Below are 25,043 nucleotides of genomic sequence, written 5' to 3'. Positions count from 1 at the left end.
AGCATTTAGTATCTATGGCCATGGGAGGTTGAAACAAACATTATTATGTGTACTGAAATCAAGATCTGTGAACATTATTTTGTATATTGGGAGTGAAGATGATCTACTTTATTGACAACTTTGTCAGCTATAGTTATTGTCGATCTATATTAAACTAGATGTCTAGAACAATGTAGGATCATCAATCCACTAGGACATTCGATCGATGCAGAAAAAAAAATTGTTTAAAAGAGAAATTTGTGTATTCATTATGGGATCCCTTCATTAATCAAAGATTGAACACATATTTAGAGATTTATAATCACTACGAACCGGTTTTTCAAACACTTGATAATTTTCCTTTCAACACTTCTTACCAATCTTATAGTAGTCAAAGATTTGGCCAACAAGATGGTTGGGGGAGTAGTAGCACAGACATTATTTATGATTAAACAACAATACCAATCATGAACAAGCAAGCGATTGGTAGCCCAGGCCCTATTGGGGCTGGATGTGTTGAGATTGGAAGATTTATGCTTGGTTTAGTTCAACCACTACACCACACAACAGCCTTTCTGTGTGCTGAATTCTATGCATGCCAACCAGTATCAGTACCGGGTATGTCCAAGGTTATTGTGGAGACAGATTCTATTTACTTCCACCATCTTCTAACATCAGATGAATGTGATCAAGATCCCAACTTCCATTGGCCACAATTGTTTGGGATATAGAGTTTTTAGTGGTTCAGATTGGAGAGTACAAATTGCAATGGAACTACAGAGAAGCGGATTTTGTAGCGGATGGCTTTGCAAATTATGCTTCCCATCAACTCTATCAAGCTAACAACCAGCAATGGATTGTAAAACCACAAACACATCGCCCTAACTACTTGATCAGCTCACTTCTTTTCTTGGTGGATGAAACCACCTTAAATAATCTATCTTATGACTTGAAAGTCATATGTACTGAGAGAGTGACAAGCTATTAAGTTAATAAAATGTTATCTTTAGCAAAAAAAAAAATAAAATGAACAAACAAGCCTAATTCGGACAAATTCGTCATAATCTTGAACTGTTTGATTAAAAATTCATGTCAGTTATTAGCACCCACACTAATTGTAGAACATCCATAAAGCAATCTACTTTGAGCACGCAATCAAGTTTATAGCCACACTAATTGTAGTCGCTTTCTATGTTATGGATCTCAATTACATTGGATAACTACATCCATACCGTACCAGACAAACAAATACGTCGGCTTCCCCAAAAACAATTTCATGTCGAAGTTAGGACTGATATTTTCACGTTTTCTTACATGTTGAGGGCTGAAAGCCTGAAACGTCTAACAAGATAAAATGTATTCTAAATTTGTGTAGGCAAAGAGAGGCAGACACGGAACAGAAACATCAACTGATCCATTAAACCTTTCAACGTGTTAATGATACATCAAACCCACACATTAAGTAACCATTTCTATTTGAATATACACAAAGTTAAGTTCCTCACCACGTATTAGGATAGTTTATCAATCCAATCCACCACAAGAATGAAAGAGCAAAATTCTAGAGAATAGCCACTGTCAATTGTATTAAGGTCATTTCCTTTACACAGAAGTGCAAAATGTAGACTAAACATATAGGAGCAGGCGAGCAGCAATAACCAATAAAAAACAACGCAGACATGAATAACTAGACTAACATTAACACCTCATCTATATTATTTGCTGCTGTAGACTGTACTCTTGTTCTGCAGAAAGACCAGATGCAAACTATGTTTCACCTACAACAGGGAATGGATGAAAGGAGTCAGTATGTACCAAATTATGCAATTGGCTCAAAGTTGACAAACATAGTGAGCAAAACAACTTCAACAAGCATTCGTTAAGTACATGAAATCAAATCCATGGAACCAAAACTTCAAAAAGTATGCTAGTTATGGACAAGCAACTAACCTACAACACACTAACGAATTAATAGATGAGCACCCTCCAAATGCTTCAATCTCCACTGACCTTAACTATGTGAACCTGCAATTGAGAGAGTGGAAATCATGTAACTTAGAATAGAGTGACTAGATTGATTATGACTAACATCATGACCTTCAAGCATAGGATACTCATGAATGTCAGATTGAACTCTTAAAAACTTAAAGCTACATAATTAAAGGAAAAAGGCAAATTATACTTATAACTAACATCAAGTATCTTCAAATACCCTAAAACTCTATGACTACCTAGCAAAGTCTTTTGAAATAAAACTTGAATAGAGGACTACAATAATATATACTATGCACTTCCATATTTTTATAGATTCACGCCGACAAAATGGAAGCAAATAAGTGTATAAGAAGTTTGACAAGTACTGTAGAAACTGAAACTGAAGGTACTACCTTGAGCTCTCTTGGCTTAATTAACTCAAAAACTAACGCATCCCCGTCAACTAGATCATGCGCAACTAGATCATGCACTTAAACCATTCCTGTCAGCTAGGTAAATTCCCTCTTCATCAACCAAAGTCCATCCACCACCCTTAAACCATTCCTGTCAGCAAATAGGTTGTAAAGGTGTGGTTTACCGTGGGGGATATTCCACTCCCTCTTCATCAACCAAAGTAATCGTGTCATCACGTCTTGGCAGGTTCTTTGCGCAAAAGCCCTTAGGAAGGCCCTGTAACATAACCAGTCAAATAAAACACTTGTTTTTGTATTTGAATCAAATGATAGCTACGGTATATCGACACTTGAAAGAATGGCTTAGAAGGCTAAGCAAAATAAATCTCTACAGTCACAACTTCTGATATAAAAGATATTAGGCTTACCAGCCAGAATCCTCCAGTCACATGAGACTGGGTCATTGGTTTAACGAAACAGGGATTTTCAAGTATCGACTCCAATTCCTCTGCTCTATCTGTTGTGTCATGCCTGGCTTCATGTGAGGCATACACTCTATTTGACAAATCTCTTCTTTGCTTATTGAAATGCCTAACATATAAGATGTCATCACCCAGTCACATTACATCAATTATTATGTTTATAACCATATACAAGAAAATGTTCCTGTAAATGTGTACTCACAAACCTTCTAGCCGCTCTAGGCCTTTCGATGACACCAATGGGATCCTGAAAAGCATAACAAAGGGAGTTAACTGAAATTTGAAACGCAGTGTGAGCAAATAAAATAAAATAAGTAGCATATAACTAAGACACAATTACCCACCATATCCTTGTAAACTGGAGCTGGCAGACTAGCAATGCGCGATGATCTTCTTGCTTCCATAACGACTAGTTCCTTGAGACAAGAACGAGGCTTCACCCGCTTCATCTAGGCCAAATGACATAAACATTAATAGATTAAACACAGAGATGTGGTAATGCTAAAGGGGAAAAGCTAGAGACAGGGTTTACCGGGGAGGGCCTCATCGACTCTTTTCGAACATCCAGAGCAAGCTTAGTGATGTTGAATTCCTCCATTCTTTTCTTATTTTCCTCTATTCTTTGTTTACGAACTTCTTCATAGGTTGTCATCTGAGCCTTCACCATTTTCTTCAAAACCTCCTCAAATCAACACCATGTAACAGAAATTTTAGACCCTATAGACACTGATTCAAGTCCTAACAACTCATCCAGAGTAATTAGTCCATAGAACAAAAATGAAAGTAACTTTTGAACAAAAAATGTGGATATGCATAAAATGGAAAGACTTAACAAACAAGAAAGAAGATTGAAAGTAACAAAAAGCCTTAAACCCTTATAAAACCCTTGAAGTAGTAGTGAAAATGAGAGGGTAAAAGAAACTTACCAGTGATGGTTGAGTGAGTGAGTGAGTGAGTGTTGGAGAAAAAGATTGAGTTTTGTTTTCTGTGAAGAAGAGAAGATGAAGACTTGTTTTGTGGAGAAGGGAAGTAAAACCTTTGAGTTGATTTGACCGTTGAGTAATGGGGTGGGTTTTTGTATAGTGACCAATGGTTTTTTGCGCCATATTAATAGAGATTTGAATTCAAATGTACTGTGTACAATACTATACAGTAAATACTCCACAAAAGTTGGACAGTCCAATGTTTTGGAAACTGTGGTCTCCAAATGATTATTTTTTTGTTAGCATTTTTCTTTTATATATTAATTAATTGATTAGAAGACAAAGTGGAAGTATTTTAGCATAATTATTTCTAGAACTATAGTACAAAGTATTTGTTGCATTTTAGTCACATGTATTGGACCTTTTTTTTTAGGTGTTTTAGAACATTTGTGTAATTGTATGGTAGTAATTTTCGGAAAAGAAAATGGAAATCCGTAGAGTGCATGCAGTGATCATCAATTGAGGTGCACTCAGAGATGTGCATTATCAATGGTGTGGATTGGGCATCTCCCTTGCTAATTATAATTATTATTATTATTACTGTTATTATTGTATCTGATGAGTATATGAAATTCTACCACTTTAGTGAACACTATTTCAATAGATGAATAGTTGAAATAAACCACTAGATATTAAGATCATCCTCCAAAGTCCAAAATAATACATATTCCTCACAAAAACTGAGGTGGATGGAAGCTCAATCCTCTGAAGAATGGAGACCTTCATAGCCTCATATCATATGTATTTCTCAAGTTCCTGCCAAAAAATTAACTGTGAGCAATCAAGCTCCTCAAAATAAGATCCCTTGGAGATGAGAAAGACCACCAAAAGGATTTAACCAAACTAGAAACTGCACAGGAATAGAGTATTATAAACCTCACCTACAAAAGAGAAGGGTCTCTGCGTCAGTACCACCTTACAAGGCAGGAAAGAGTCAGTCTTACAGTACAACAGGGGAATAAAGTTCAGAATGAAATACTTTTATACATTATATTGACCTTCGTTTCTAGATCGTCTACTTACAAATGCAAGTCTCTTGAAACTGGCTTGGAACTGTTTAGACCTTGGATATCATTTCAAGGTAATCAATGGAGCACAATTAGTGCTTTCTGGATAATCATAAAAAGTTGAAAGGCGTTACCATTTTCTCAAGGATTTGTTGTACTCTGTTAAATAATAATGTAAGGTCATAGTCTGCTCAATCAACTTGAACAGATTATGCTCCCTGAAGATAAATATTTGGATTCTTGACCAAGAACAGCACTTTCCACTACCACCGGTGACTACCGTTAGGGGTAAATCATAGTTTCCACAGTATTGTAGTATAAGTTCGTCGGTTGGCTGAGACCAAAGCTATTGGATTCTCAAGAAAAGTGGACACTAACCACTAGGAGTGAAACTTGACAAGACAGGAGTAGTTTACATATCCATCTATATTTTATAGCCTTTGAATCAAATCGTGGAATAAGGAGGGAGTGCCCTCTCCAAACGTTATGTTTCTTTAATGTTCCACGACAACCTTTGTACACTTCATGTTCCAATTAGGACATGGCTTCTAGTCCCCGAACCAGCTCCAGTCACAGAAAAATAAAGTCCACTTACATATAAAGAAAATAGTGGGGACTAGAGAAAATAGTAGTTATTAGAGGTTTTGTTGGATAGATAATGCATCGCATGTTTGCTAAATATTAGTGATGAAAACAAATTTTGAAGATTTCCAGGCAGGAAGAGACTTGTAGATATGAACAATATGCTAGATGAGAACAAGCAGATTACCTCCATTAATGAATTTCAAATTGCACCAACAGATGAGCACCTCCTTATGCTTCAGTTAAGTATTGACTTCTTATTATGTGAACCTACATTGGAAAGAGTAGAATTCAATCTACTTAGAACACCATGACAACTAAAGTACTAATGGTTTCAGAAAAGTTTTATTGTGTTGTGAATTTGTGATGCATCCATCTATTCATAACAGAGCTCAATACGACTGTGGAGCTTTGGGTCTCATCGAAATAAAGAGTTAAGTACAGCAAGAAACAAACAGCATCCTAAGTCTTTAGGCTTATTCTTTGCATATCCTACAATATGTGACAAAATTCATCACAAGAGTCCTTTACACCAAACTTTTATATCAGAAATTACAATTCATTTATTATATCCCCCAAGCTTCATACATTTATACACTTATACAGACAAAAAGCAACAAGAATGAAAGCATCAAAAGAAGTTTCAAACTGAAAGCTACTACCTTGAACTCTGTGGGCTTGACTACTTCAAAGACTAAGGCATCTCCATCTACTAGATCATGTGCAACTGAAAACCCTTTCCATCCACCACTTAAACCAGTCTTTCGAGCAAGGTACACAGTGTCATACTCTTCTCCATTATCATCAACTAAAGTAATAACGTCATCGCGTGTTGACAGATGGTCCACACAGAATTGCTTAGGAAGGCCCTGTCAGCAGGACTTATATTTAGAATTTAGAAACACCTGTTTCTGGTATTCAAATCAAACAAGAGATAAATCATACACAGTGGATGCAATCACAAGCACAACAGATATCTAACTATCCTACTATCAGACAACTTCAGGAACCAGAAAAAAAGTTGATCTTACCAGCCAGAATCCTCCGCTCACATGCGATGGGAGCATTGGTTTAACCAAAGTGGGAAAACCATTTTCAAGTTTCGACTCCAACTCTTCTGCTCTTTCTATTGCATCCATTCTAGCTTCTGGTGAAGCATACACTCTGCCTGATAAATCCCTTTTTGGCACATTGTACCTAACATATAATATCACATCAAAGGATAAACCAATCAGGTTACAATTTTTGTCATTATGTTTCAATCTACAGTAAAACCAATATCTCTATACATGTATAATCACAAACCTTTTGCGTCTTTCCAAGATACCAACTCCCTGAAAAGAACATGGGAATAAGTGAACTCCAAAATGTAATTTGGTCACAAAATGAGTAAAAGTGCAAATAAGACACAATGACATACCGTGTCTTTGTATACTGGAGCTGGAAGGCTAGCAATACGTGACGATCGTCTTGCTTCCATAACTATCATTTCTGTAATAGAAGAGCGGGGTTTTGCCCTTTTCATCTGTTATTCAAACATGGCAAAAACATTCACAGTTTTAGAAGATTCAAGAGATGGGATAGTATTAAAATGAAGAAGTAGGAGACAGAGTTACTACAGGGGAGGGTTTCATGGACACATTCCGAACATCTTGAGCCAGCTTGGTGAGATTGTATTGCTCCATTATTTTCTTATTTTCCTCCATTCTTTGCTTGCGTACTTCTTCATAGGTTGTTGTCTTAGCTTTCACCATTTTCTTCAATTATCTAAAGCTTTAGCAGATTCATCAAAATGTTAAACAAATCAACCCCAAGCATCGAAAAAGTGGAAACTATGTCCATATCCAATAATAAAAATCAAATAAAATACAAGACCAGTGACACTTATATTGGTGATAGTCAGATGTATTGATTCTAAAGCAAAGCTTAGTGTGAGGGATACAACACATCGCATGAATGATCATCATGTCTGAGGAAATGAAGTATGACCCTTGTTTGTGTTCTATCTATGACCTCAAAAACTACTATTATATCTACCCAAAACACGTACACCAAGGCACCCATTAACCAGCAGTGGAAAATGAGGTGAAATCCTTAAACCCTCTATAAACCCTTGAAGAAGAAAGAACTTACCAGTGACGGTTGAGTGAGATAGATGGAGTGTTGAAAGTGGAGGTGGGAGTTGGTTTTGTGTGAAAGAGAAGATGAAAGAAGAGTTTGGGTGTGGAGAAATGGAAAAATGAGGTAAAACCCTTAAACCCTTGAGTTTATTGGAGAATATGACCGTTGTGTGTTATGTAGAATGACCAATGGTAAGCGCCATATTAATAGTATAAAATTGAATTCAAAATTAGACTCTCGGGACTCGGGAGTCCAATTTTTGGGATATTTTTTTTATTCTTTTTCATTTTTTAGTTTTGTAAAAGAGATGAATCTCTGTAACCCGTGTTATTGCACCGTTGGATCGTCTCGAAATACACACATTTGCCTCAAAATACAGACCTCGACATCTGTGTGTTGTGTATCTCGGCACAGATGTAACGGTTCAATAATATGGTTACAGATATTCATCTCTGTACCCGGTTATAGAGGAACCGAACTCTTATTTTTTTTGGTTGATTTTTCCATTTATTAATTTTACTAATGTGGAAGAATGGTTAAATTACTTGGGCAATTTAGGCATCTAGGGGAATGTCGAATACTTGAATGCCATGATCAAAATTTGGTACTAAGCCATTCTGGTTGTAGCCACAGTTAATAATATAAGAAAGTGAATCAATTCGTTTTGTGATGTGTGCAAAACAGACATTCATGTATTGGAGTAATCATTTAAAAAGAACCATGAACCTATGGTGCGTTAGTTTTTATGGAGGTGACAATTCCATTCCATTTAGTTTTTATGGAAAATCCATCACTAATAAGATATCATAGCCATATATAAAGGGGCAATTCGGTGGATATACAGAAACATTATGATTTCTGAATCATTTCAAACTCAGGCATCCAGTAGACTGTAGAGTGTAGAACAACAATCTTCTTCAAGTTTCCAAACAATAGCCCTATTTTCTTAACTATTTTGGTGGATTAGAATAGGAACTGCGTTTATAATCTCAATCGACTGAAGGTACAAATGGTGGAGTGAAAAATGACCAAATCGTTCTGCTGTAGACTTTCTCTGGCCACCATCTTTGCTTTGTTAAGTTCATACCCTCAACAAGAAAATTTAGCAACCATAAACACAATTACTAACAGTACATCAATTGTCCCCCAAGTTGGTTACCAAATAAGAAGGATATAGGTAAGCCTCTTGTTCTGCAATATTGTATACCTGAATTTTGCAAGTTAAACTAACACCATTTACTCAAATTATAAGAAACATAAAGCTCCATCCAAGATGTATATTTGAACTCCATAAAGATGTATATTCATCTTACTCGCAGAAGTTCAGGTAAAGGGAAACACAATCCTATAAAGAAAGCAGACGGACATAGTATACATGAAAACTTTCTTAGCCTGAAAATTAGTGGTACGGCACAACTAAGAAACATCAAGCTCCTCAAATGACTGCTCAATATACCTTGTAAACCCACCAATTTTGCCTTCAAAATAAGAAAGACCACCGAAGGATCTAACCAAAATACAAACTTCACACAGGTTAACGTTGTTGTTAGACAGTGAGAGTGTTTTCTATAATACAGGTTGCCCCACCATGGCATTTCCATGGACAGCCAAGTAATAAAGCAGCATTTATCCTATCAAAATAAGAAGTTCTCAATTAATAGAGAAACCAGATAAAGATTTCCTAGCAAACACGCCAATAAGAAAAACCACCAGAATCAGTAGGCTAAGCTTGTTGATAGAGTAGCTGAAGTTTTCAACCACAAAGTTCGCCCCCACCAAGTACAAGCTGCACGCAGCTAGGCTCGTCATGAGGGTGTCAAGGTTTTCAACTATAATGGTTGCCCCACCATTGCACTTCCAAGGACCCCAGAGTAAGCAGCATTTTGACCTATCAAAATTAGAAGTTCACAATAATATGAGACAAACCAGATCAGGATTTCCTTGTAAAGACACCAAAGTTGCCTTCGAAATAAGAAAAACCACCAGAAGGATTTAACCAGAATACAAACTGCACATGGGTTAAGGTTGTTGTGAGACAGTGAGAGTGTTTTCTATAATAAAGGTTGCCCCACCATGGCATTTCCATAGACAGCCAAGTAATAAAGCAGTGTTTATCCCATCAAAATAAGAAGTTCTCAATAATAGAGAAACCAGATCAAGATTTCCCAGCAAACACGCCAATAAGAAAAACCACCAGAATCAGTAGGCTAAGCTTGTTGATAGAGTGCTGAAGTTTTCAACCACAAAGGTCGCCCCACCATAGCACTTCCATGGACGGCTAAATATGCAGAATTTAACCTGGCATATAAGGAGTTAACAATGAGTATAAATTTAGACACAAACCATGAAGTAAATAATAGACCTGATTGAATAAAGTTATGAAAGCTGACAAAAGGGAAAACTGACTTGTCAACATCAGGTGTAGCCAACGGATCATATAGTTCTTCTTTCTGCTCCACCGACGGGACAACACCTGCCATAGCTACCATTTCTTGCATGCCTTCCACCTGAAAAGCAAGAAGCAGAAAATGTCTTGAGAACAGTTTGGTTACCAATGGAATTATATTCATGCTTATTATACCTTCATGATTTGCATAATTTAAAATTTAAAAGGATGAAACAGGGCTCATCTTAAAGAAAATTAAAATGTACAGATGCAAAAAATAATATATAGAGTCCAAGTATCAATAGATAATTTCTTCCATCATTTAGTCCTCCTTTGTTTGAATCTAGTATCGCACACCTAATTTACATTGACACTGCATACCCCATCCGACACTGATACAAAGTGTCCGATATGGCAAAGTACCAAAAATTAGGTATATCACATACAATACGTGTGTGTCATGTTTGACACAAATACGTGGATACGTATCCGACATGGATTATTTTTAAAATATGGAGTGTCCATAATACATAGACGCACACCAATTCTCAAGTGTTTCATAAACCTATAAATAATAACTAACACTAATAATCAAATTTTTAGGCCAATCAAACACATGCCAAAAAATTCTCGAAAGAAGAGTTAAACATAAGGTTTATTTGACAAATTAAGTGTTTGAAATATCTTGCCTGTTGAGGATACTGCCCATATCCCGCGTATGCACCGTATGAATATAAAGAAGGGTCTGGAGCAGCCCCATAACCATATGCATCATAGCCTTGCCCATAACCATAATAAGCACCACTCCACTGATTGGGATCTGCTGGCTGAGCCCAGGCGCCAGGCTGATCCTGTAATTTGGACAGTAAAACATCGATCAATGGCCATGTAAAAATGGAACTCCAACATTTTAGAACAGTATTTGGCAAGTTAAAAATCAAGAAAAGAACTTTGAAGGAAGGCGGGGCAATTGTGTTCCAGTCATGATTAATATGTGAGGAATGTGACCATGAAACATCAACACTTGTTGCTTTGAAACCCGTTAGGAAATAAATTGTTCAAATCCTCAACCTCCTCAAAATGTTCATAAGTAGGGAAATAATTACAGTAAACAAAATTCATTGGTTTCTAAGAATAAAATGTTATAGACATCCTCACACCATATATGCACACAAATAGAAATCTAATTCAAGGCCCTTCCTATTCAATAGCAAGCATATATCATGGATTTACCTGTTTAGCTGTCATACTTCTACCCCATGAAAGGCGTACGGTTTGCTGGCCAATCATAGTTCCATTCAATCTCTGTATTGATGCTTCCGCAGATTGCCTAGACAGAAAAACATAGATTTAAAACCTTAAATACTGACAAATAGATAAAAGAAATTGAATATCAATGAATGTAAACGACCATCCTGACTGATCACCAATGCAGAAATACAACATTATATCCTTAAATTGCTAATAGCATAAAGAAAAGAATAATGTGCTAAAAGTAGCATGCTTCTAATGTTTAGAATTTGGAAGTCACAAGCAAGCAATAGAAAATAGCTAAAGTCTAAAACGAAGCAAAACAGGGTAATACATAAATTAATCAATCAACAAATATAAGAAAACATAAATTAAAGCAAAACAAAACCGGGTAATACAATGAAAAGGGGGATTCAAATATACCTAGTTCCAAACTGTACAAAGCCGCATCCTTTACCCGGTATTGTTTTTGCATAGACAAGATCACCAAACTGCGCAAATATTTGCCTCAGTTCCTCCTCTGTGACATTAGGGTCCAGACCACCAACGAATATCTGCAGTAGAAATAAGACAATCAGTAACTTTTAAAGATGGGAATGAAATTCATTCAGAATATATTTACCTTGACTTACTGTTGTGTTGGTAATATCATTGTCTACAGCTGGAAATGGCTGCACTGCCGCAGTGCCGAAAGCAGGTGTTGGATATACTGCTGCTACAAACAAATTGAGAAATTAGAGAAGAAATTTTACTTGTAAGTCTGTCCACAACCATAAACCATCCACTAACAATCTCTGAGGAACAAACTGTGCAATGGACAGCTGTGCACAATGCTTATCTTTTTTTTTTATCGGTACAGTGGACAGTTGAGTACTATGCATATCTGCAAACTATGTAGGACCATTTTCAAGCAGAACTTAGCACCAATAACTCTTAACGTTCAATACAACATAAACACCAATTCGGCAATTCCAGATGTGTTAAAAGGTTATAGCTACAATTAAAAAGCTAGTGACAAAATTGCATACAAAATGGAAAATTTTAATATACAATATAGCAGTAGTATCGTTTCTTTCTTAGGAAAAGGATTATTACCTTTGGGTGCAGTATAAGGTTGCTGGAAACCAGTAGCCTTCTTTGGAGTAGCAGCACTTATACGCATTGGCCTGCTTGAGCAATACACCCCATTCATTTCACTCATAGCCCGGTTCCTTTCCATTTCATCAGCAAATTTAACAAATCCATAACCCTTAGAACGACCCGTATTAGGATCAGTCACCACCTTAGCACCTCTAACAGACGGATACTGAGCTCGAAAAGTCTCTTGCAATAAATAATCCGTAACGTCCGGTGCTAAATCCCCAACAAAAATAGAATGCTCAGGTCCCGCATCAGGACGTCTTTCTCCAATCCCAAAAGACGCCCAATTCAATCTAAATGGTTGGTCAGTCCCAGGCATTAGTGTACCATTATATGTTTGCAAAACCCGTTCCGCTGCCCCATGAGAAGCAAATTCCACAAAACCATAACCCTCAGGCTGTTGCGTAATCTTGTTACGTATGATTTTTATTGACATCACCTACCAACATACTAAATATTAATTCAAACCCAAAAAGATGAAATAAAAGAACTGTTTTTTTACCTCTCCAGTGTGAGCAAAGCAAGTATTGAGGTAATTTTCTTCGACCCAGTATTGAAGATCACCAATCCAAAGAGTTCTTATTTCTTCAAGAGTAGTTGGTTGGTAGTTATGATGATTGTAATTACTTGTTGGTGGTACTGACCATGTTGCTGCTTGTTGTGCTCCTCCTCCACTCATTGTCCATTGCTGCTGCTGCTGTGAATCCATTGCAAAAATTTCTCAGTCCTGCTTTTTGCTTCACTTGGGTGGGTTTTTGGTAGTTCATAATTTCGATATTTTACTATGAAATCTTGGCATATACTCGATATATGTCGGCATATTACACTCCATTAGTTGTGGATATCTTTTGGCTTATTCTTTTCCATCTACCACTTAGACTGATACCAAACACACTTGGTGTGTTAGTGTGTGTATATATACCAACCTGAGAGTTTAATTTTCTAGCTCATGTGATTGGTACAAGTTGTTGTTTTCCATTTAAGAACTTATGATGTTCTACAATCTTTTCATTAGGAAAACACCAACAAAATAATGTATTATTCCACTAATGATATCTTTATCACTTGAGTTTATCTTTATTTTGTGCAAATAGATTTAACTAATTTTTATGAAGTCTGTCATAGAAGAGGATGAATGATGTTTCTCGGGCTTCTAGTTTTGCATCGAAGATGAAGCTACAAAGCTTATATTATTGCTGGAGAAGCTGTCACTTTTTTAAACAAACTAAATTAGAGTTTAACAAAATTTAAGTTTTGAATATGGTGCACACAAATAAGTGTTGTTTTATGTTCTTCAAGTTATGTTGTTCTCTGATATGTTCATAAGAAAATACCAATAAAACGGACAACCTATTATTCCATCAATGAGGTCGTCTTTATTATTTTGTGTAGATGGTTCTTTCTTGTTTTCACTTTCGTGTTATATTTGGAAGTTCTAGAAAAATTTTAAATAAGAAATTGGTCCCAAGGCTCATTTTCGAGTGAAAATCACTTTCAAAACTAAGATTTTTTTTAATTACTCTTAAGGACAATTTTTTTTTGTTAAAATAACTCGGAAACCCAATTTTCGAGTGGAAATAACCCTTAAAAACAAATGACCCGGATTTGAAAATAAATATTTCCGATTTTACTATTTATGTCATTTTGCTATGAATAATGAGTGTTCATATCTTATGCTGATACATGCCGAAATAGGTGAACATACCCTCATACAATATATTGATATATGAACATTGATTATTCATAGCTCATGTTAAGGTATAAACAATCATTGCTCATACTCCAATAAATGTTATTACTGATTATACATTATGTTGAGGTATGAACAATACCCCAAATAGATATAAACAATGAGTGTTCATAGCTCATGTTGATGTATGGACAATGATTGCTCATACTCCAATATAATAAATAGTCAAAGTGGATAACGTATTTTTCCGAATAATTTAATTTGGGTAATATACTTTTTTTCTTGTCAATTTGGGTAACGTACTTATTAAATTCGTCAATCTAAGTAATTTGTCAACTTGCCATTCAAATCAGTCGTTATCTAATATAAACAAATTCCTTAATTCAAAAGTTTTTTCCAAAACGAGAAAAATGTCAATCTAGGTAAATGTTGACAAGAAAAATGGTTTTTCCATATGAGATGCCCTGAATATGTATATGTGTCCAGCATTTTTCATTTTGGGAAAAAAAAAACCTTTTGAATTAGGGAATTTGTTTATATTAGATAACGGTTTATTTGAACGGCAAGTTAACATATTACTTGAATTGACGAATTTAATAAGTACGTTATCCACTTTGGCTATTTTTTCCAATTTATATTCCAATAGTATTCTTATTAATCATACATTATGTTGAGGTATGAACATTGATCATAAACATTGATCATAAACAGTGATTGTTCATACTCCAATATGTGTATTATTACTGATAATACATTATGTTGAGGTGTGAACATTGATTGTTCGTTCATACCCCAAATAGATACAAACAATTAACAATTAGTGTTTATGGTTTATGTTAATGTTAATGTTAATGTATGAACAATTATATGATTGTCCATACCCTAAATAGATAATAAACAAATGGGTATGAACAATCATTATTCATATTATATACACCCGGATCGTTTCGGTTGGACCATGCCGTTTATTATTTTGTACAAGGGATATACTTCACATTTCATTTATCCAAACCATTTTTAATTTCGTATCAAGAGTATACTTGACCTTTCATCTACCCAGTTTTTACGAGTGATTAAAAAAAATGTGTCGTTTAGAATTTTTCTCCCAAACTTTACTATAGAGTCACTCGCTGAATTTTAAACCATAATAGACTAAAGTTTGAACACGCCCGTGCCCAACACTCGACAAATTGGATAACATAATGGAACTTAGAAACTAATTTTTAGTTATATAAAATTTTCACGCCACGACAAAGGCCCAAAACCATCAATGATCAATGCGGCAAAGACTTAAGTACTCAACGCTCCAGAGTCCAGACAATAACAGGAATTTGAATTATCACCCATTGCTTTTACGGGGACAAAAAGGTATAGGACACTTCTTGGCTTCATGCACCAATTCAACTTGAACTAGTACGTCAATCAATCGATTGAAAAAAAGAAATGCATGCAAAAATAGTTCTAACAAAAAATTACATGAAAATTTGACACTAATTCTCAGTGAATTATAGTCAAGACTTCGAGACTTGTTCTTCACAGCCTGTTATCCGTTGATTTTTACTATTATATATGTATCTTTTTTTCCGTTTCATACACGTCCCATGACTCCTGCCAGGATAGAGGCTACTCAAAGAGAAAATATTATATAGAAGTGGCAATATCGTAGTAGAAAGTTCCCAGATCAAGTTGTTAAGCAGAGTGGTCAACAATGTTTTAAAACAACGTGATAATCAAGTCAGCGGACGAACGTTTTGGGCACAGCGGTATATAGATAAAAGGTCATTTGGTAAGGCGAATTTATGAGTTGGCTGACCCGGGCTGTAGACCCCTGACTTTGCTAAAAAATCATAAATATAGTGGTAACTGTTCACAAAAAAAAAAATAGTAGTAACGATTAGTGCTATTAGCCCTCTATTGTTGAATCTGCATCCGTCCTTGATTTGGTTGGTTTATGTATGTCTTCTTTCCTCATCTCTTTTCTTCTTCCCTCTCCCTCTCCACTACGCCTTCTCAGGCTCTCAATCTCTCCCTCTCCCTTTTCCACGCCCCACTGCATAGCAATATACTAATTTCTATTACTTATAAATGGCCTCGGGTGAGTCAGCTGTTTAAGTTGTAACTCTGATATGCCAACTGCTGTTTTATGGACACGTGTCCCATATAGCCATTTAAGCCATTTAAGCCGGTCAAATTTTTTTTTATTTTTTTTTTTTTTTTTATTTGTTTTCTAGGACAAAATTGTTTGTTTAGTTCTGTATCTAAATTATGAATTTTGTCTGTTTTTTTACTGTTTGTTTTTTGTTGGCCCTACTACAAAAAAGTGAATAGAAAAAAAAAAACAAATATAATCACGTGGATCTATCTAACAAAATAGAGAAGTGTGGGGCCCAAAAAACTCTATCAAGTATCTAACAAAATAAAGAAGTGTGGGGCCCAAAAAACTCTATCCAATAGTAGATAATCATTCTCACCAAAATATAACTTGACATATCTAAGTGTTTGGAGAGTTTGTGAAATTTTGTTAAGTGTAATCAATACCATGAGATTTATCAAAAAATCAGTCAAAAATGAACAATTGCGACTAGACTTATAAACTATTAGCTAGCCCATAAACTATTGGGCCTCCAAATTTGACATGATATTGCACAATTGGCTGCTCCCAATTGATATTGTTGGGTTTATGGATAATGGATAATTGGGCTAGCCTTGCGCCGAAGGCATAGCTGGCTTTGCTGGCACAACAAATTGTCGGAATAACACCACAGACATATCGAGGTCTCGCGGGACGTAACCACGGGCATACCCTAATATTGTATAAAGAATATCATCCACCAAATACATATTTTGTCACACTCATAGAAGTGCACATGATTAGCATATTTTCCTCTTTAATTAACACATGATGATAATATTTTTTAAGTTACGGATCTCAGAAAACTAGACAAATTAAAGAGACTTTTAAACTTCTAAAGATAACCACGTTCTCAAGTGTACCTTTGATTAATAATAATAATTACATGCTTGGAACATGGGCCCACACATGTCACCATCTTAAGACCCACAAGTGGTGATTATTATTAACAACTTTTTGTTGTGATTAGCTCATCATCATCAGCACCAACTTTGTTCTCACACTTTGGAATAAATGCGTTGGTCTTCTTCTTTCAAACTCAAACAGCGAGCGAAACCTTTGGCGGCTTTTAAGTCTCCTCCTCCTCCTCTCTCTCTCTCTCTCTCACTGTTAACATTTTGGCCTGCTCTTAAATATCATGTCAACGTTCATGTTTTGAATAACAGATCCAATAACTGTGTAGCCAGGTTAGTTTACTCAACATTATTTCCTTTCGTTACGTGGTTGACTTATTACTCAGATTGACATTTTTTTAAACTTGTTTGCATTGCTTATGGATTGGGTTTCTGTAATTGTTATGTTCTACACTGGGCAAAGAACCTATCTTTTTCGTATATTTTGAGTGATACACACTCTTAGATTTCTAAAAATGCATACTTTGTAATGGGATTTGGATAAAAAGTCATAGGGAAGTTTTGTTGTAATAAATTTGACTGATACTTATATGTTTAAAGTGTTGGATTATGTTGTTTGATCACTTCTTTTACATGCCTTGTCGAAAGCATATAAGTTTTTGAACTAGTGTATTCCCATTGCAAGTGACACATAGCCCATGATCGAAAGGGACTTTAGATCCTGTATTATAACAAGGTTCAACAATTATATGCTAGTAATGTGTTCTAGAGTAGGGCTGGAAATGGTACGGGATGTAACCCGAATCCGACCATATCTGAATCCATTTTAAGGGATATGGTATCTATGTTTGTGACTAGAATCCGACCCGAATATCCGAAAATCCGAATCATTTTAACAAGATTTATATTGTGATGCCTAAAAATTAATTTATATATGAAAATCATTAAAATAGTGTATTTTTCGGTGTTTTTTAATGGATATGGATATCCGAAATTCAACCCGAATCTAGATGGATCCAAATATGGTAAAGAGTTTTGAGTGAAAATCCGACCTGAACCCGTTCCATTTCCAGCCCTATTCTAGAGGGATAATAGGACACCAACAGCATTTAACTGGATCTGACTGGACAGTTGTTAGTAATGCCTATGTATTTTTGAGAATTTGTCATATATTGGTATGATAAATAAGTCTGTCCAAGTAATATTACTCTAGATGAACTATTCATTGAATATGGATAATATGTGCCATCAATCTTTAACTGATTAATAAGAAAATGATTAAATGTCAAATTTGTCTGTTTTTGTACAATTTACCTTTGCCGAAAAAAAAAATATGATTCCATTTTGCCTAACTATATTTGAATTGTTTGCTCTTAATTTCAGTAAGGAGGATTCTGTGCAGCGAGTGATCAGGTATCTGTGGAGAGCTATATGTATATGGAGTTAAAGCTCTTATAATAATGGTGAAACAGGAACCAGCAAAAGACTGTTTCATGATAATCCTTTGACCTGGTAGAGTTTGGTTCCTCAGGATATTAGTGTTAAGATGATGTCCACTGTTCAAACTTGGAAATGCTCATGGTCTTTGATAGCAGCCATTGCTTCCTTAGTTACGTTAGTGTCAACTGTGCATCTGTTTTTGTTTCCTTTGGTGCCATCATCTTTCAGTAACTTAAGTTCCCGCCAAATTCAGAATTCTTCTTTTCCAAACAATGGGTTGAGTGGAGAAGTTGGTCCACCTACCAACCTAGATCATAAATTTCCTGCTGATTCACATAATGCTGTGGTTTACCATGGTGCACCATGGAAGGCAGAAATTGGACGGTGGCTTTCCGGCTGTGATTCAACAAATAGGACAGTCAATATTGTTGAGGTACGGAGACGTGAAAATAGTGTAGTGTTTGTATTTTATTTGTTTATTACAATGATTTTTTGAGAATTGAACTTTCAAGCTTGGATAAAAAGGCTTGCAGTTTATATGTTGATCTCATCAATGAGAGATAGTAGGAGATCTGAGCAACATTACTTCATTTTCATGTTTTTTCCTACTTGTGGAAATTTGAGCATTTGCACTGATTGTAGAGTTGTGGATAGGATTAATCGCTTCGACCTTATCTCTTACTTACACCCACTGGTTCTGTCTACAGAGAATAGGTGGAAAGACATGCAAGAGTAATTGCAGCGGCCAAGGTGTTTGCAACCGGGAAGTGGGACTATGCAGGTGTTTTCACGGATTTTCAGGTCTATATCTCCTCCTTACGTTCATTTTTTCTATTAATTTTTGATTGCATGATAATACTTGTGATCATTTTTTTTTTAAAAAAAAAATTTAAATGGTTTTGATGTATTGAGTTTCTTTGGTTATCCATTTACTGGGATCTTATATAAGGTCTGCTACTTTATAGGGGAAGGATGTTCTGAGAGGTTGCAGTTGGAGTGCAATTTACCAGGATCACCAGAGCAACCTTATGGGCCATGGATTGTCTCAATCTGCCCTGCTTATTGTGATACAACAAGGGCTATGTGTTTCTGTGGACAAGGAACAAAGTACCCAAATCGTCCAGTAGCTGAGGCCTGTGGGTTTCAGATCAAGTAAGGACTCCTGAAGTCTCCAGATAATATCTTGTGGTGAATAATGATATCCTCTGTGAAATTGATCAGAGGTGTAATAATCTGTTTCAGCTTACCTTCAGAGAACGGTGGTCCAAAGTTGACCGATTGGGCAAAAGCAGACCTGGACAATATTTTCACAACAAATACTAGCAGACCTGGCTGGTGTAATGTGGATCCATTAGAAGCATATGCATCCAAGGTGAAATTTAAAGAGGAATGTGATTGCAAGTATGATTGTCACGTTGGGCGGTTCTGTGAGGTGCCTGTGCTGTGCAGCTGTATAAACCAGTGCTCTGGCCATGGATACTGTCGAGGTGGATTTTGTCAGGTAAATGTTAGGAACTTCCTTCTTTGTACATCTAGGAATGGATAATCACTTCCTCTACAAACAGAGGTGAATGAAGAAAAATTGATCCAAAGGATCATGTTTACTGTAGTCTGCTATAGAGGCTTACTCATAGCAAAAAATGAACTTCGTTATTCGTAATTTGTCTGTCACACTTTTTACTAATTTTTATGCGACACATTTACTAATGATCTTTCAACCATTCTCTTTATGGAATTTCTTGTCTAACCACGTCCAGGATGCTGTTTCAGTGTCACAGTGACTGGTATGGAACAGATTGCAGTATTCCATCTGCTTCATCATCTGTACAGGAGTGGCCCCAATGGCTGAGACCAGCCACAATTCATGTTCCTGATAATGCACATTTAACTGCAGATCATGTTAACATTGATACGGTGATTGAAAAGAAAAGACCCCTTATATATGTCTACGATTTACCCCCAGAGTTCAACAGTCACCTCCTTGAGGTCAGCATGATCACTTAACCATTATATTTTCTCAGCAGGAGTTCTTCATCTTCCGTAATTTAATACTGTATTGGGTGTTGTAGGGACGGCATTTCAGGTTTGAATGTGTAAACAGAATATATATTGAACAGAATGCAACATTGTGGACAGATCAGTTGTATGGTTCACAGGTGTAACTTAATTTCATCTCATACTGATACCAGGCAGAATAATGTTAAAGTTGACTTAACTTTTTACTGTTTGTGTTATTCTTTTTCCGCAGATGGCACTCTATGAAAGCATCTTGGCTAGTCCATTTCGAACTTTAAATGGTGAAGAAGCAGACTATTTTTTTGTCCCAGTTCTTGATGCATGCATTATAACTCGGGCAGATGATGCGCCGCATATAAGTATGAAGGTAATTTCTGTAGTTGGTTATTGGTTGGAGCTGATGTACCATGCCAACAGAGTCGTGGACTATTACTCTCTTCAATTGTAGTTTTTTACTATAAAACTATAAAGTCTATATTACTGCTCTTATTATGGCATATGTCTTGATGTCGTTAAAACTTTATAAGATGTGATGGTTCTGACATCTGAAGTATTTTTATCTGATAGTATTGTTTGTCCTCAGAACCACTTGGGCTTGAGGAGTTCCCTTACTCTGGAATACTATAAGAAGGCATATGACCACATCACTGAGCAGTATCACTACTGGAACCGCTCATCAGGGAGAGACCACATTTGGGTAATATTTAAATATAGGAGGCTTATATTTTGCAAATGTGAGGAGTGATGAGTATTTGATTGATGAAAATAATGTGCAATATTAATGACTGTATATACTAATGGTGGTGTTTCTATATCTGAAGGCAGTTTTTTTCATGGGATGAAGGTGCTTGCTATGCTCCCAAGGAGATTTGGAACAGCATGATGTTAGTTCACTGGGGGAACACAAACTCAAAGCATAATCACTCAACAACAGCGTATTGGGCTGACAACTGGGATGACATTCCATCTACTAGAAGAGGCAACCATCCATGCTTCGATCCTGAGAAGGATCTTGTACTTCCTGCATGGAAGGTCCCGGACCCAGGTTCCTTGAGATTGAAACTGTGGTCCAGGTACTCTTTCATTGAACTATTATCCCAGTGTTTAAATCTCCCTGGAACTTCACTGGTTTAGGACGACAGCTTTCAACTTTGGCATGTTAATAGGATAGAATTTATTGGACGTTGTCTGTATGCAGGCCTCATAAGGAGCGTAAGAAACTTTTCTACTTCAACGGAAATTTAGGCCCAGCTTATGAAAATGGAAGGCCTGAAGCTACGTATGTAAACTGAAGTACATTTTTTAAATGTTTGGGTATTTCTTTCGTCCCATTTTGACACCAATGTGTTGGCATTGTTTTGATTATGCAGTTATAGCATGGGAATCAGACAGAAACTGGCAGAAGAATTTGGATCAAGCCCTGACAAGGAAGGGAAACTTGGGAAACAGCATACTGAAGATGTGATTGTGACTCCACTGCGTTCCAATAATTATTATGAAGATCTTGCCACCTCTGTTTTCTGTGGTGTATTACCTGGAGATGGTTGGAGTGGTCGCATAGAAGATAGTGTCTTACATGGATGCATTCCTGTGGTCATTCAGGTATTAAGTCCAATCACTAGCTTTAACCAGGATTTGGAAAGAGGTTATAGAAGTAGATTATAAGCCTGAAATTAGGATGGAAGGTCTGCAGTTCATCAGAGAACCTCTCATTTAAATCTCCCTCTATGCATGCAGACCACCTTTTCATACTTGCAAGTTGTAAATTTGTTATTTTGTTTTAATTCTGCACCTTTCCTCAGGATGGGATATTCTTACCGTATGAAAATATGCTGAACTATGAAAGCTTTGCCGTCCGAATTCGTGAAGATGAGATTTCAAACTTAACAAAGATTCTTCGGGTATTTGTTTCTTTCTATAGGTTCTAATGTGGTTCAAAAGGAGCAAGTTATGACTTATTAAGTTATCAACTAAAATATATTCCTTTCACTCTTCTTCTTTTGCAGGGTTTTAATGAGACTGAAATAGAGTTCATGTTGGCAAATGTACAGAGGATCTGGCAAAGATTCTTATATCGTGATTCTGTTTTGTTGGAGGCTGAGAGGCAGAGAAGTGTCTATGGTCACGTGGCTGATTGGGCAATAGAGTTTTTAAGATTAAGTGAAGATGACGTTTTCTCCACTTTCATACAGGTACCATTTGTACATTCAGTAAGTGTTAGATTATTATCCATCTTCCCCTTGGGAGGTTAATTATGATATATATACGAGTAGGCTGAAATCACTGAATTTTAGCGTCACATAAACCACTGGTTGATGACTAAACCACCCTGACTATATCTCAAAAATTACACTTAATTATGTTATTTTGCTTCCAATTTGGTATAACAGACGAATGTGGTGGTTCACATACTGCTTTACTTTAGTGTTAAAATTCAGCTGAATTATCATCTACATAGTGCCTTTAGATATGGCATGGGCTTGTATATAAGTACAGTGCAATTTGCATATAACTAGCCAAAGCATACATCAGCTGAACTATGTTTTGGTGTAACAAGGTACTGCACTACAAATTACACAATGAACCCTGGAGACAAAAACTTGATCATATACCGAAGGACTTTGGGTTAGCAAAGGAATGCATCCGAAGCACCAGCTAAAGACACACAAGCTCATTTTTCGTATAGAGTGATTCTTTTGCCCTCAGAAACTGAGGTTGATTCCAGAACTTCATACTTGCGACAGAGCATATCCCATTTGGTACAATTCTCATTCCCTGCTCTTACTTATAGCAAGAATGTTATTCTCACATCATTTACCCCTCAATGTATATCAAAATTTAGCAATTGTTTTACTCAGTAAGCGAAGGAAGAAGGCCAAAGAGCCTAAAGAGTTTTTCCCTTCTCAGTATAGTTCTCAGTATAAGCGGAAAACAAAACATTAGTTCAATTGTTTTGTATGGTAAAATTTATTTGGAATGTGTATTTGCATATTGATTCTGTCAAGTGCTTCAGCGATTCAATTTGCTTTTCTTTTTTGCGCTTTTTTGGTTCATCACAAACTAGAGTGCGTTGTCCCTTCTAGTAACAGACATCCCTCGTGTAAATTGAAGGTATTGAGTTCTTTTAAGCATTTTTTTTAGAGAAAGATGTCTACAGTTCGCAACCTGTTTCTGATGTCTTATATATCTTGGCATCTGTCGTGAGTATAAAATAACAAACAAAACCTTTAATTATGTATATATGTTTGTGTTTGTTTGAACAATAGCTGTGGTTCCATTGGTCGAACACGACATGTATAGGTTGGAACTTGGAAAATGGCATAGGTTGAATAGAAAGCCAAATTGAAAAAACGAATGTACCAAACCCACCACAAGAAGAAGAGAGGAAGGGAAGAGTTAAACACAAAGTTTAATGAAGACCATAGGACCACAATCCAATCTAATTTATTAATGCCTAGTACTAGAAGTTAAAAAAGAAAATCATATTAAGAAAAATACAATAGTGAAAATAGTTGATATCCATGTTAATGCAATTTACAACCAGGGCGGCGTAGGTTTGAATTCCACAAAAATATTGGATAATGCATTGACACTCCTAGGGAAACAACTTCTTTAACATAACTTGTGGTTCCCCACCATCATGCCCATGCCACTTTCTTGAACTATTAACATCCCACTTTCTGGAATTATTACCATCCATTACCAATCTACATGCCTTCATTTCTTTCGGTTGCGCAACTTTGACGGCTGCTGTTGGTGGTGGTGAGGAACTTTCTTCTTTGAAGGAGATTGAGGTGGTGGAAGTACGTCGGTTGGGAAGAAGTGGCAGAGAATTCTAGTCATTGAGCTGATAGTTTGTGGTATTTGAACTGATGTCTGGTTATGATGAACTATTAGGCTTTGTTTAACTTAGTATTTAAAAGAGTTGTGTGGCTTGGGCTCCAAGATAGTTTGGACTTCTTGCCGCCACTACGAAAGGTATGGAAAAAGAGAAACTGTCTTAATACGAACTTCCTTCCTTCCCAAGTTAGGAAGGACTATGAGTCCTCGTCGACACAAGTCTTAGAATCTTCCTTACGTTATTTAGAAACTTCATTTTATTGTACAAAGAACGAATTGCTAGATATTGAGTAAACAAGAAATTGGTCTCAAGACCCATTTTTTTTTAGTGAAAATCACTCTTAGAGCTAAGGGTTTTTTTAATCACTTTTAAGAACAATTTTTAGGTGAAAAAAACCTGTAAAGACAAATAGTCCAGATTTGAAATAAATATTATTCAATTTTATATTTTTTGTCGTTTTGCTATGAACAATATGTATTAATATCTTATGTTAATGTATGAACAATGATTGTTCATACCCAAATAGGTGAACGTACCTCATACAATATATTAATATATGAACAGTGATTGTTTATATTCCAATAGGTGTTCTTATTGATCATACATTATGTTGAGATATGAACAATGATTATTTATAACTCATGTTGAAGTATGAACAATAATTATGATTGTTGAGGTATGAACAACACAAATAGGTATAAACAATGATTGTCTATACTTCAATTAATATATATTCTTATTAATCATATATTA

The 25,043-nt window shown here is 36.0% G+C and overlaps 4 protein-coding genes and 1 long non-coding RNA gene across 18 annotated transcripts; 1 reads left to right on the top strand and 4 right to left on the bottom strand.

The window, feature by feature from the left end:
• Nucleotides 1-1,631: 1,631 nt before the first annotated feature.
• On the bottom strand, nt 1,632-2,475 carry LOC147485166 (uncharacterized). Its single transcript, XR_015200931.1, has 3 exons — nt 2,367-2,475; nt 1,930-2,004; nt 1,632-1,757 (listed from the first exon to the last, which is right to left on the bottom strand). It is a non-coding gene; the product is annotated as an uncharacterized LOC147485166 (long non-coding RNA).
• A 72-nt stretch (nt 2,476-2,547) lies between these two features.
• Nucleotides 2,548-3,760, bottom strand: LOC147485165 (B3 domain-containing protein At3g19184-like). The gene is made up of 5 exons (XM_086571145.1): nt 3,381-3,760; nt 3,193-3,297; nt 3,055-3,095; nt 2,795-2,957; nt 2,548-2,643 (listed from the first exon to the last, which is right to left on the bottom strand). The coding sequence occupies exons 1-5, from the start codon at nt 3,513-3,515 to the stop codon at nt 2,548-2,550; spliced, it is 540 nt and encodes a 179-aa protein (XP_086427271.1). The 5' UTR covers nt 3,516-3,760.
• Nucleotides 3,761-4,412: 652 nt separating this feature from the next.
• LOC147485164 (B3 domain-containing protein At5g42700-like) lies at nt 4,413-7,802 on the bottom strand. Of its 4 annotated transcripts, none has more exons than XR_015200929.1 (9): nt 7,554-7,719; nt 7,040-7,193; nt 6,841-6,945; nt 6,726-6,754; nt 6,452-6,617; nt 6,083-6,289; nt 5,608-5,690; nt 4,713-4,746; nt 4,413-4,587 (listed from the first exon to the last, which is right to left on the bottom strand). XR_015200929.1 is itself a non-coding variant. In XM_086570313.1 (8 exons), the coding sequence occupies exons 2-7, from the start codon at nt 7,172-7,174 to the stop codon at nt 5,652-5,654; spliced, it is 681 nt and encodes a 226-aa protein (XP_086426439.1). In that variant the 5' UTR covers nt 7,175-7,193; nt 7,554-7,802; the 3' UTR covers nt 4,413-4,587; nt 5,608-5,651. The 4 variants fall into 4 exon arrangements, 2 of the variants coding, with proteins under 2 accessions (XP_086426439.1, XP_086426438.1); XR_015200930.1 differs by having other exon boundaries at nt 7,040-7,187; nt 7,554-7,664; XM_086570313.1 differs by lacking the exon at nt 4,713-4,746 and having other exon boundaries at nt 7,554-7,802.
• Nucleotides 7,803-8,806: 1,004 nt separating this feature from the next.
• Nucleotides 8,807-13,280, bottom strand: LOC147485163 (polyadenylate-binding protein RBP47B'-like). 11 transcript variants are annotated; one of them, XR_015200925.1, is made up of 10 exons: nt 12,821-13,069; nt 12,274-12,757; nt 11,811-11,893; nt 11,602-11,732; nt 11,161-11,257; nt 10,617-10,778; nt 9,948-10,048; nt 9,551-9,839; nt 9,252-9,429; nt 8,807-9,172 (listed from the first exon to the last, which is right to left on the bottom strand). XR_015200925.1 is itself a non-coding variant. In XM_086570308.1 (9 exons), exons 1-8 carry the CDS (start codon nt 13,025-13,027, stop codon nt 9,749-9,751), a joined length of 1,356 nt encoding a protein of 451 aa, XP_086426434.1. In that variant the 5' UTR covers nt 13,028-13,069; the 3' UTR covers nt 8,974-9,172; nt 9,736-9,748. The 11 variants fall into 11 exon arrangements, 5 of the variants coding, with proteins under 5 accessions (XP_086426436.1, XP_086426433.1, XP_086426437.1 ...); XR_015200928.1 differs by having other exon boundaries at nt 11,811-11,887; nt 12,821-13,068; XR_015200923.1 differs by having other exon boundaries at nt 9,252-9,839.
• Nucleotides 13,281-17,180: 3,900 nt separating this feature from the next.
• LOC147485162 (exostosin family protein) lies at nt 17,181-23,491 on the top strand. The gene is made up of 15 exons (XM_086572536.1): nt 17,181-17,326; nt 18,377-18,866; nt 19,141-19,234; nt 19,399-19,585; nt 19,676-19,934; nt 20,204-20,419; nt 20,503-20,589; nt 20,682-20,816; nt 21,033-21,146; nt 21,275-21,522; nt 21,648-21,728; nt 21,820-22,051; nt 22,252-22,350; nt 22,456-22,641; nt 23,007-23,491. Exons 2-15 carry the CDS (start codon nt 18,540-18,542, stop codon nt 23,106-23,108), a joined length of 2,367 nt encoding a protein of 788 aa, XP_086428662.1. The 5' UTR covers nt 17,181-17,326; nt 18,377-18,539; the 3' UTR covers nt 23,109-23,491.
• The last annotated feature ends 1,552 nt before the right edge of the window (nt 23,492-25,043 follow it).

Source organism: Coptis chinensis, chromosome 7 (genome assembly GCF_015680905.1).
Source record: "Coptis chinensis isolate HL-2020 chromosome 7, ASM1568090v1, whole genome shotgun sequence".
Taxonomy (NCBI): domain Eukaryota; kingdom Viridiplantae; phylum Streptophyta; class Magnoliopsida; order Ranunculales; family Ranunculaceae; genus Coptis; species Coptis chinensis.
Note: the sequence above shows the minus strand (reverse complement) of the source record. Positions and strands in the feature narration are given on the sequence as shown.